This window comes from Silurus meridionalis, chromosome 10 (assembly GCF_014805685.1).
Source record: "Silurus meridionalis isolate SWU-2019-XX chromosome 10, ASM1480568v1, whole genome shotgun sequence".
Lineage (NCBI taxonomy): Eukaryota > Metazoa > Chordata > Actinopteri > Siluriformes > Siluridae > Silurus > Silurus meridionalis.
The window spans coordinates 9740488-9753926 of record NC_060893.1 but is presented as its reverse complement, the minus strand read 5'-3'; the positions used below and the strand labels follow the sequence as shown (position 1 = coordinate 9753926).

Here is a 13439-nt window from a genome sequence, read left to right as displayed (position 1 = left end):
GACGGCGCGGTTACCATAGCAGCCACCAAACATTACAGCGTCGAGTCTCGCTTTATTTGGGCGTTCGGCCAAAAAAAATTTCGCTTCTTAGAAACATTATTTCCTGTGTGGCTTAGTAGGATTTTAACTAGCTAGTAAGTAAAATTAGCGTATTAGCCAAAGCTAGCTTACGTTAAAGCATTTTAAGAGTCCAACAACCAGTATGGAGAAAGATGAAAACCCAAACGTTCAGAGCCCAGACCAGGTCGCGCCTGGGAGCTCCCCTAACACACAAACTGCACTTGATGAGGATGCTGGAAATCAAACAGCTGTCCATGAGACCCAGGAGGATATCAGCTCAGATCAGGATAAAGAACCGAGTCCACCGTCTCAAATACTGGGACAGGACACATTTAGTCCCCAAGAACAGGAGATCATCAGCCCTGCTGATGATGTTGGGAACTCAACTGCTACAGGTGAGCGTAACTAGTTCAAATCTCTCAATATGTAACTACACTGAAAAACTTGACATACTGCAGTCCATATTCCATATATAAGTAAATGTAATTACATTCACATGTCCTACTTAATTACAACAAGTAGAAGAAATGTCATGTAGTTTATAGTAAGACTGAAGAGCTGATCTAAGTCAGAGGTTTGTGATAGAATAAATGTAACATTAATATGCTTTTATATTTTTTTTCCATAAAAAAATTATTATGTCAGAGCCTGATATCGCCACTGTGTCCGGTACCAGTATGGAGAAAGATGAAAACCCAAACGTTCAGAGCCCAGACCAGGTCGCGCCCGGGAGCTCCACTAACACACAAACTGCACTTGATGAGGATGCTGGAAATCAGACAGCTGTCCATGAGACCCAGGAGGATATCAGCTCAGATCAGGATAAAGAACCAAGTCCACTGTCTCAAATACTGGGACAGGACACATTTAGTCCCCAAGAACAGGAGATCATCAGCCCTGCTGATGATGTTGGGAACTCAACTGCTACAGGTGAGTGTAACTAGTTCAAATCACTCAATATGTAACTACACTGAAAAACTTGACATACTGCAGTCCATATTCCATATATAAGTAAATGTAATTACATTCACATGTCCTACTTAATTACAACAAGTAGAAGAAATGTCATGTAGTTTATAGTAAGACTGAAGAGCTGATCTAAGTCAGAGGTTTGTGATAGAATAAATGTAACATTAATATGCTTTTATATTTTTTTTCCATAAAAAAATTATTATGTCAGAGCCTGATATCGCCACTGTGTCCGGTACCAGTATGGAGAAAGATGAAAACCCAAACGTTCAGAGCCCAGACCAGGTCGCGCCCGGGAGCTCCACTAACACACAAACTGCACTTGATGAGGATGCTGGAAATCAGACAGCTGTCCATGAGACCCAGGAGGATATCAGCTCAGATCAGGATAAAGAACCAAGTCCACTGTCTCAAATACTGGGACAGGACACATTTAGTCCCCAAGAACAGGAGATCATCAGCCCTGCTGATGATGTTGGGAACTCAACTGCTACAGGTGAGTGTAACTAGTTCAAATCACTCAATATGTAACTACACTAAAAAAACCTGACATACTGAAGTCCATATATAAGTAAATGTAATTACATTCACATGTCCTACTTCATTACAACAAGTAGAAGAAATGTCATGTAGTTTATATTAAGACACTTGAACTGAAGAGCTGATATAAGTCAAAGGTTTGTGATAGAATAAATGTAACATTAATATGCTTTTATATTTTTTCCATAAAAAAAATTATTATGTCAGAGCCTGATATCACCACTGTGTCCGGTACCAGTATGGAGAAAGATGAAAACCCAAACGTTCAGAGCCCAGACCAGGTCACGCCTGGGAGCTCCACTAACACACAAACTGCACTTGATGAGGATGCTGGAAATCAGACAGCTGTCCATGAGACCCAGGAGGATATCAGCTCAGATCAGGATAAAGAACCAAGTCCACCGTCTCCAATACTGGGACAGGACACATTTAGTCCCCAAGAACAGGAGATCATCAGCCCTGCTGATGATGTTGGGAACTCAACTGCTACAGGTGAGCATAACTAGTTCAAATCACTCAATATGTAACTACACTAAAAATACATACTACCAAATATAAGTAAATGTAATGACTCTTACATATCCTACATCACAAGTAGAAGAAATATAAAAATAGTTTATAAAAATGCACTGGTATTGAGCTGATATAAGTCAGAGGTCTGTGATTTAATACATATGATATAAATATGCTTTAATACTTTTTTCATAGATGCCTCCATAGTATTTTGAATCTTTCCAGTATAACTGTACACTCATTTATCATTCGTCCTGATGTCTGTTATACGTTTATTTTTTGCCCCTGCTTTTCAAACTACTTTCCTGTAGATTTTGCTCTGTTTTGGGTGGGTATATTATTGCATGATATAAATGTGATAATGTGATTGTTGGATTTTGCAGAATATGCCCACAGTTTCTTTTGTTTTGTTTTTTATCTTATATTGTATTTCTTTGTCTTCAATAAACATACCAATGGGGAAACTTTGCACTGATTTTATGTTAGGTCTTTTGTTGTTTGTGGAAAAAAAAAACATTCATCTTAATCATGTGTAAACTGACAACTATTAATGGTGGATATAGTTTTATAGACCTGTATATGTGTAATGTTGGTAGAGCTGCTTCTCTAATCAGTTACAGCAAAATAGACATCAAGAAACTAAAATATTGTCTCCTAACTCTATTAATATTATTTCTTTCCAGTTAAAATCTTGCTTTTGCCAGATGGACACATGATGACTGTGGCGTTTATGATTGGCCTCACCATTCAAGACCTAAAAAACAATTTTTCCAATGAACTGCGGGTACCATCCGAACTTATTCAGATAACTCTCAATGGTGATCACCTTCAACTCAGCATTCCTGATGTGTTATCTATATATTACAGACTGATCATACAAAATTGAGTGAATCTTAAAAATAAAATCGATCTTCTGCTTTTTGGTTGTCAGGTAATGCTTTAGAGGATCACCAGACCCTGATGAGCCTTGGAGTGCAACCGCATGCTACAGTCCAGTTGGAGATGAGCTCATTAGATCCTGCAAATTACCCCATCAAGCCAGTTAAACCTCAGCAGGAATGCAACATGCCAGATGTCATTACTGTCAGAGTACAGACAGGTTGGCTTTGTCTTTTTCTCTTCCATCTACTGCGAAATAATTTCCTTTTGTACAAGAGTTTTTGTGGCTGAAGCTAATAGACACTGGTTTTTCTCAGTCTGTTTCTTTTTATCTTACACTGACTGCATCTGACCTCCTCCCACCCTTAGATGCAGATTCTTACCAAGATGTGGTAGTCGAGATTGAAAGAACCACTCAAAAGGACCCTTTCTTAGGAGGATATCGCCAAAAAGTCACAAAAACTGAGTTCTACCATGCTGCAGTACAGACTATGCCAAAAAGTAGACCTGATAGAGGGGTGGAAACTTTAAACCGAGACACACAGGTAAATGCAATAGAATCTTTCAATCAAAGGAACCACCAAAACCAAAATTGATACTTATCTATCTATCTATCTATCTATCTATCTATCTATCTATCTATCTATCTATCTATATATATATATATATATATATATATATATATATATATATATATATAAAACCATACATACACACTCACTGGCCACTTTATTAGGTACACCTTACCAGTACCGGGTTGGACCCCCTTTTGCCTTCAGAACTGCCTTAATCCTTTGTGGCATAGATTCCACAAGGTACTGGAAACATTCCTCAGAGATTTTAGTCCCTAGTGACATGATAGCATTACGCAGTTGCTGCAGATTTGTTGGCTGCACATCCATGATGCGAATTTCCGTTCCACCACATCCCAAACGTGCTCTATTGGATTGAGTTCACTGTACTCAAATGGCCACCACAGCCACCAGATCTCAATCCAATAGAGCACGTTTGGGATGTGGTGGAACGGGAAATTCCTATTACCACTTTAATCAGATCTTTATAAAGTCCCACAGTTACAAAACAGAATTTCAATTAGTGTTCAGGCCTGAGGGGTTTACAGACATAGAGGATTTTGGGAAACTGGGGTGTTTAGATGCTTTTACTCTTCACTCGCATGTAAATAATATAAATAATAAATACAATACAAATAAAAATAAAATAATAAATACAAAAAAACTGAACTGCACTAAATTGTGTGTGTATATATATATATATATATATATATATATATATATATATATATATATATATATATATATATATATATTTTTTTTTTTTTTTTTCTTTTTTTTTTTTCGTGTGTGAAAATGGTCAAGACGAAACCAGTCTAAGATGATTCGCGCTTTATGACATGGCACGTTATCCTGCTGGAAGTAGACATCATAAGCCCTAGAGATGGTTGTGTGTGAACATCCCAGTAGATCAGCAGTTTCTGAAATACTCAGACCAGCCCGTCTGGCACCAAAAACCATGCCACATTTAGAGTCACTTAAATCACCTTTATTCCCCATTCTGATGCTCGGTTTGAACTGCAGCAGATCGTCTTGACCATGTCCACATGCCTAAATGCATTGAGTTGCTGCCATGTGATTGGCTGATTAAAAATTTGCGTTAACAAGCAGTTGGACAGGTGTACCTAATAAAGTGGCCGGTGAGTGTGTGTGTGTGTGTGTGTGTGTATATATATATATATATATATATATATATATATATATATATATATATATATATATACACAATTTAGTGCAGTTCAGGTTTTTTGTGTTTATTATTTTATTTTTATTTGTATTGTATTTATTATTTATATTATTTACATGCCAGTGAAGAGTAAAAGCATCTAAACATCAAAACACAAACACAAAATCCTCTATGTCTGTAAACCCCTCAGGCCTGAACACTAATTGAAATTCTGTTTTGTAAATGTGGGACTTTATAAAGATCTGCCCCCTGCTGTAGCCTTTACTATTCAAGGTACCAAGAAATAGCCTGTATCTTTTCATAATAGTAGGCAGGCAGATCATAAAAAAACAGAGGTTTGCTCGGGTAGTAAAATTGCCAGATCTTCCAGTAAGATCTAACTGTTCTACTTCTAGTTCAATCTGTTCTAGTCCATTCTTCTCTAGTTTATGACTTAAGTAAGTATTATAATAGGGTTTTATTGGGGACTCTGCTTCAACATTTTGGACTACTAGGAGCCTATATCTACTGGAGGTTTTTGCATCTACTGGAACACCCAGACAATAAGACATTGCAATAGACCATATCTATATTTCTGAGATGAAAGAAGGCTACCTTAGTAATATTATCTATGTGATGCTTTAAATGGAAGACTTGAGTAAATAATCACTCAGAGGTCTGCGGATGATGAAACAGAAAGGCCAGCCAAAGTTAATATGTAATCAGAAAGCTTACTTTTAGCTGCATGCGATCCTAGTACTAGTATATCTGTCTTGCCAGAATTAAGTAGAAGGAAGTTAATAAGCATCCAGTGTTTTATGTTTTTAAGACATTTCTCAACTTTATTAAACTAGTGTCTCTCATCTGGCTTTGCTGAAACAATCAAAGATTTCCCACTGTCAGCATATGTAAAGAAAAACAAGCAGTGGGCCTATAACAGAACTTTGCAGCACACCAAAATTTACTGTATGCATTAAGAATTCACCATTCCACCTACAAATCGATCAGTCAAATAAGATGTAAGCCAGGAGAGTGCTGATCCCTCCAAAAACTCCAAAACATTTTCTAGTCTATCAAGGAGAATAGTATAATGGTGTCAGATCCTGCACCAAGTTCAAGCAACACAAGAAAGGAGACACAATCCTGAACCGAGGCCAGCTGTAGGTATTTATCCAGTTTAATCAGCACTATCTCTGTGCTTCATGCTAAAAGCTTGATGGACATATTTCTTGAATATTATGCAGGTATGAACTTCTATGCTACAACCTTTTCTAGAACTTCGAGATTAAGGAGAGGTTTAATATAATATGTAGTATATATATATATATATATATATATATATATATATATATATATATATATATATATATATATATATATAAAGTATAATTAAGATGATTCTGATGAGGAAATTAATGAACCCACATCTGTTCTCTCTAAATTATCAGAATGAATTTTTAAATCTTCAAATATGAATGGTTAGAGCTTTGACTGGGTCATTCTGATCTTGGTACATGTCGCTAGCTAAGGAGAGTGATACTCATTTGTGCTGTCTTTGCTTGTGATCTCTTTTTTCTACAGACATCGCAGGTAAAGACCCAGGCTGAGCAGTGCACTACCAACAGTTCAACTCAGATGACTAAACCTGGGTGCTACGTATCAAACATGGAGGACAAAGTCATCACACCTCGGAAATACATCAGTGCAGATGAATGCCACAGCAGGTTTCTTAACGCTGTATGTGTGGGTCTGTAAATATGTGCTTATATACGTGATTATTTTGGCAGAGATTGGATTAAACCAGTGGCTTGAATGTGTGCTCTCAGGTAATTACTATCCAAGCACACATCAGGCGCTGGCTTGCCATACGGCTGACCACCAAGCTGAGACTGGATAAGGAGCTGTGCCTGGCCTGGGTTGAACAGCAGAAAAGGAGATGGAAAGAGGAGAAAGAAGAGCAGATTAGAACAGAGTACCAGAGGAGAATTAACCCAGAGACAAAAGAAGACTTTGCCCTGCTTTATAATGCATTAGAAAGTAAGAAGGAGTGTGTGTGTGTGTGTGTGTGTGTGTGTGTGTGTGTGTGTGTGTGTGTGTGTCTGTGTGTGTGTGTGTGTGTGTGTGTGTGTGTGTGCGTGTGCATGTGTGTGTGACCTTCACAGCTATAATGAGTAAAAGAGATGGATATACAGAGAGGAATCCAGAAAAGTTTGAGTTTTTTAGTTTATTGCTATTGTTCATGTCTGTTGTGGGAATTAATAATTTAGACTGTCCTTGTACACTCAACTCATATTTATTAGTACCCTTAATGGAAATGACAAAAAATAGATGTATGCCATGAAATCACACTATACTATGTAAACATATACATGTTTTAGATCCAGCACTAAAAATTGCTATCCCAAAACACTGATTCTGTGTTCGTCTGTTTTTCTTCTTATTTGGTATTATGTTTTGGGTTATTCTTTTATGTATTGATATACTTCATCTTTTGAGTTGAAATAACTTTGTGGAATTCATGATTACATCTGTCTTTAAAAAATCCCCATAAATACTAGTTCGAACATGCCCTGAATAACACATTTTTGTAGAAAATCTTTTTTTTCCCACAACAATTGTTTAACAATTGTTTTTAAATCTATATGTACGATTTACTGTACAATAGAGTTCAGTGACCTCTAATGAGAGACATGAAGCTACTTTTTTTTATTCTTCAAAAGTTTGTGTGTTATTCTCTGGCAATTATTACTTATTAAAATTTGTTTCTTCTTAGACATAAAAACAATAATTGTTTGTAATATTTGTTTAATTTTCACTTATTTTTGCCCATTTTTCTTAGAACCACCACTTTTTTTGTAGATCATTGTTTTCTGAATAATCCTGATTATAATTTTTATACCACTATGTTCTAGAGTGGAGAAAGGAAGAATTGGAGCGCATTAATGCCACTCTGTGTGGAGCCGAAAGGAAAGCTGCTCTTTGCGCTCTTTTGGAGCAGGAGACGCAGTTTCTCGCATCTATAGAACACCACCGAATAGCTGCAGGAAAGAGAAACCAGGAGAAGGGAGTGCAAGCGTTCCTGAACAAGGTTCCTAAATTTTTACAATGTATTGAGGGCAAAGTGTGCAGTATGCACACAGTACAATTCTCTTCTATATTTTTTTAATAAAATGGTTTTAGAATAAAGTGTTTAAGCAAGTAGGAAGCAACGCAGACGTTTTTATACTGCATTTCTGTTTGTGCTTGGTGCAGTGTGCTGCCCCTAAGCAATGGCAAGCATCTGATGGGACAATGACCCAGATGGATACGACGCACACTATTAGGGCCAGAGAGCTTCGGGATCTCTATCGCAGCATTACCATGAGCGATCTGAGCCAGGAGGAACGTCTTGATGTGCTGTCTACACTCAAAAATACTGTCAAGGTCAACAATGGGCAGCCTTCTTATTCTGCTAGAAATGAAAGAGAGTACTGCTGTATCTCTGCTCTCTTTATGGAGTACCATAAATACATTTTTGTGTTTATAGGAGCATTCATGTAAATTGACACGAGAGATTGTGGAGTTGATTGACAGAGAAGCTGATCTGCTGACGAGGGGCATAATGGAGCGCAACCTAGAGGGGCTGAGGAAGAGGATTGCCACTCTCTTCCTTCAGTACATCAAAAACCCTACTTTCAACCCTGAGGTGTCCAAACTGTTGTGGGTGTGTACTGATGTGGCTTACTGTTACTACAGATTAGAAATCACATTTTATGTACTGAATGCATCCATCATCCTTCCACAATCTTCCCTATGACCTATGCGTACACCAATTTTTTTATTCAGTGGGTGTAAAACTTGTTCCTAAACACATGGTACTCAAATAGCAATTGACTTTGTGTATAGACATCAGGTCATGCTCCTTATTTGTTTGCTGTCAGATCTAAAAAAAAAAAAAAAACAGTGTAAAAGTTGTTCAATGGCAGGGCGGTGTAGAATTCTGTGTAATAGCATGTACAGATGGTAAACAAAGCATCTCTGCTACACCTCACTTAACTCAGGATTACAGTTTAGAAAATCATTGAGGGTTTTACCTTCCCAAAGGGACACTGTGATGGACAGAAATATAGGAGGATTCTCTCGAGCAACAAACTAGAGACCATTTAGGGTACTAGAACTGGAACAGTTTCAGTGTAAGTTTACTATTTAGTCATTATTTTAGGATTTTATAAAAGAATGGAGGAACATTTTATACAAAAAACACATTTTACAAAATGTAACATAAGTAACTAGCATTCTTTATTCCCCTCATTTCTTCTTAATATAGACATCTGCTAATTTTCACTTACCAGCCTCTTCTGACGTAGAACAAGTCTCAAAGTTAACATTTGGTTCCTCCATGATATGTGAAGCCATCCAACTGTATATATTTTTTCAAACTTGTGCCCATAACACATCACAAAGCAGCATAACACACTTGGAAGAAAGCGCTATCTTCTTTCTTCCACATACACAAGCTTATAGATGTAGGTTTGCCTGTAGAGATTTTGATCTCTTGACTTCTGATCATTGAATAGCTTTTGTTTTGGCTCATGATCTCCTGACAATAGAGTGCTCACTTTACTGCTATTCTATTTGGGAGCCTCAAGAGAACACCTTAACCAAACAGCTTTCACATTGCAAACTAAAATGTGTACATTACCTGATAACTTTAGCTCTATTTAGGGCGATATAACGCCAGACAATATGGTAACAAGGAACAGTATGACATTTAAGCAAGAAACCATTCCACACTGATCAATAAACTCATAGTTGTATATTGAAAATTGAGCATAAGCTGTTTTCCATTTCTTGTTTGCTAGGTGCCACAAGACCCAGAGCAGCTAAGAAAGAAAAATCATTTGTGCCGTGGCTGCAGTAAATTCCTGCCCCGCTCTGAATTTCCCCTGACATTAACCTCTCGCATGATGGGTCTTTGCCGTCACTGCAAACAGCTGGACAATGAGGCTCGGCACAGGGAAGATTTCACCCATTACAGAAACATTCTTAAACGCCTGCGCAAGGATGAATCAGAACTCAATCCAGACGCCAAGATCCCCTACCTCCTTCAGGTAAGTCAGGCATTTGAACATAAGGATATAACGAGGGTAAATCCTATTAAAATAGGGTAATAATATGGTATCTAGGCACACTCATATACTGTACATTCAAAGATTTTGAGTGATTATTTTGCAATGATAAATGTGGAGTTGTTTATGCTTGCATTAAGCTGTGTATTTCTATCATAGGAACGGGATATGCGCTATCTAGTGGACGTGATATGGAGGGCTCAGTCTGCAGTGAGTGCGTGGAAGGACCTGCTTGACCTGCTGATGGTGCGCTGGGACAGGTATAGTGAATGGACCCCCTGGAATTGTGTCCTACTTACCAAAGAGGAGGCAGCTGTTCACCTCAAAGTTGAAAGCATAGAGAAGGTAGGACACAGACACAAACATGCTTTTAAACCAATAAAAGATGTAAAATATTTTATACTATGATGAAACAGCTAAAAAACCTACAAATGATGCAGAGTGGGTTACCATGTCACCTTTAACAGTCTTGTTTAGAGATATCCCTTGCTTCAAGATGCATTGTGTACCTTTCTCTGGATTGCAGCTCACATATATTAATGTTTATTAGAAGCTTAGGGCCATGGCAATTTTGCCACCCATCTGCGAACAAATTGCTGTGATTCATAAGGGCTATCAACTTCAGGTTGCTTTTGTTTGTCTTGGTTTGTAATAGTGTGTATAATATATAGTCCTGATGTGTATAGGATTTCATGCTTTGCAGAACAAGTAGACAAGGTTGGATTCTATTTACAAAAAAGCTAAAGCTATATGCTGATAGACATGTTAATCTAATCATTTAAAGTTGTTTTTTTTTTACTGTTCTATCAATATTTTTCTTTTTCTCTGCTCAGTCATACTTCATATCTCGCATATGAGGCACTCTGATTTGTGTTGTTGCATCTGAGATAAATGTTTGTTTCACATTACATAAGAATTTTATTTATTTATTTTTTTTACAATTCCTTGTAGACATATGCCACCGTGTTTATCTCCAGCATTAAACACAAGCATGCTATTGCCCGGACATACTTCTCCCAGATCCCTGTGATGGTGAAGTATCTCCAAGATGTGAACTCACAGCCTGTTGCCCAGAACAACCTGCTGGTCTCCAAATCTATAAGCACAATGAGTAATCTCACAAAGTAGTCTCAGTAGGACACTACCTACAATGTCTACAACTGTAATGCAATGTCTTTATTTTAAACTCAATAAAGAAAGCATACAGTAGCACAACTGTTTTACATTTATGACTTGCCAACATACATGTGCTTGTTTAGTGGAAGTGACTCACTCTGTATTGGATTTTTAAAGACACTTAAACATGTTTGTCATGAAAATTATACTAAATTTCCCTAGGTGTGAACAAAAATAAAGACTTGCTGACATGAATATTGACTTTAGATATTTATTACAGAGTTCAGCTGTGAGGGCAGCACTCATTCTCAATGAAATGGTTCAGAGATCTGGCCTTCACGCTGTGTATAGCAAAATATTGTAATCTCAAGTAATCTCAAGAACAGTTTCTATATAAGGAGTTATTTCCTCCTTAGAGACTCAAAATGGATGAAGAGGCAACTTCTGAAAATGCTAGAGATAAAACAAGACATACAGTTTCCCTTTTATCATGTTAACATTATGTCCGTGAGCCCAAAGATCAAAAAGTTCTCTTTGATTAGTTAAAGCAAATAATAAGTAATGATACAATTAATTTGACAATAGAGCAATAAAATCTTTTGAGATCTATTTTTTTTTCTTATAACATTTGCTCTGTTGCCTAAGATCTTTTTTCCATAATCACTTATACTCGTGAATTCCACATAAAACTAATAAAACGAGGAAATATAGCAAGTATAGCATTTATAATCTAGGAATTGGTATAAAGTTAATATATGCAACTAAATACAATGTCCTCACCAATCTGTTAAGAGCTCATGCGCTGTTGCCTTAAATTAAATGTAATGTACTAATTATGCCAGTAAATTAAATGTAGCCACTGTTGTAATTGGAAAATAGATGATTCACAATATGCAATTAGAGCTAAAAGGTCAAGAGTCTATTCACGGGTCTCATTAATTACACATGAAAAAGTCAGAGCGGGATGTTCAATTTCCTCTCTGTAATGGACTTAACCTATAAAACCCTTTAATTTTGTGGCTTTAAGAAATCTTTTAGTTTTTGTAGCCTCGGTTTCTTACACAAGAAATTTGGTTTGGATTTACTGTGGAACATGAAGAACATGAAGAACATGAATGCATGAAAATCGGAATATGATCAAGCTACACATAAGGTTCCTATCTACAAATCAGTAATAATCCTGTATTATCATAAACTTCCTCTTTTCCTCTCTTTTTAAAGTGTTTTAAACAGACAGTATGAAGTAACTGATCAATATCACATGAGCAATGGTGAATTTCAGTCGAGCATGTGATGAAGTCTATATATTGAGAATCAAACTTTAACAGGAAAAGACCTCGAAGAATTTTGTTAGGACAATCAGTCTATTCCCTGATCTGATGTCAGATAAGAAGCAATAAAGATACACAACCATATAAGCCATATAAACAAACCATTAATATAATCCTTGTTTGTATATTTACAGTTGGACTAAAAATTGCCGCTTTGGATCAGTTTGTCTTGGCAATAGTGAGGCATTGACCGGAAGAGAAATAGGAGAAATAAAAAAATAAGGATTGGTTTTATGTCATTCCATTTTTATAAGTATTAATGTTGTTGATCACATGGGCTTGTGCCAGATAGATAGATAGATAGATAGATAGATAGATAGATAGATAGATAGATAGATAGATAGATAGATAGATAGATAGATAGATAGATAGATAGATAGATAGATAGATAGATAGATAAACATTGCCTACAGTACTGTCATATACATACTGTTCGTATTTTTTTTTTTTTTTTTTTTTTTTACATCTGATCCGTAAATATCAAAAGGGAAATTCATAAATATAAAAACCTCAAGTTATCAATCTCTGCAGTTATAACGCAGTGAAAAACTAAACTTTGGAACTTTGTGACCATGATAAACTAAGGTATTGTTCTCCTTGAGAACAATGATTCTTAGTAACCTTAATTCTGTATAGGATGATCAAATTCATGTATAGTAGGGTTCATGTAAAAATAACATAAATACATATTAAGGGAAAAAATAAAGTACAATTTTTTTATTGGAAGTTTTTGCCTCAGCATTTGCAAATATTGGCTTCAAATGCGAGAACAAGAGACAGGTATTAACACTGAGTGCCGATGTCACTTTACAGTATCGACTTTGGACTTCAGAGATTATTATCATTATTCGAAGATTATTTGATCTTGATAGCACCAAAACTTGTTTGGAAAATCTTTTTCCATCTCAAGGCTTAAAAGGTGGATAAAGTTAATCAGTTAAAGAACCAGCAGATGAAGAATCAATTGCTTATCCATTTTTAAGAATGTACTGTACCGTACTGATCAAAACAGACAGACTGAAATACAATAACAAAAACACTAAACAGATTTATTGTATTTGTGCATTATTTAACTATGAAAAACAGTCCACTCAAGAAAACTGTCCCAGGCTTTCAAGTGCTGATTCTTTGTCCACCATGTTTAATGTACTGTTATGTCTCAGTAAAAGGTTTGTGCTTTCTATGC

General features: G+C 36.4%; 1 protein-coding gene across 1 annotated transcript; it reads left to right on the top strand.

Annotated features, from left to right (window-relative positions):
- The first annotated feature begins 35 nt into the window (after positions 1-35).
- Positions 36-11179, top strand: iqub (IQ motif and ubiquitin domain containing). Its single transcript, XM_046859239.1, has 15 exons — positions 36-455; positions 706-990; positions 1241-1525; positions 1777-2061; positions 2766-2900; positions 3014-3181; positions 3331-3506; positions 6280-6435; positions 6525-6735; positions 7611-7786; positions 7951-8121; positions 8225-8401; positions 9540-9788; positions 9966-10151; positions 10758-11179. Exons 1-15 carry the CDS (start codon positions 203-205, stop codon positions 10932-10934), a joined length of 3090 nt encoding a protein of 1029 aa, XP_046715195.1. The 5' UTR covers positions 36-202; the 3' UTR covers positions 10935-11179.
- The last annotated feature ends 2260 nt before the right edge of the window (positions 11180-13439 follow it).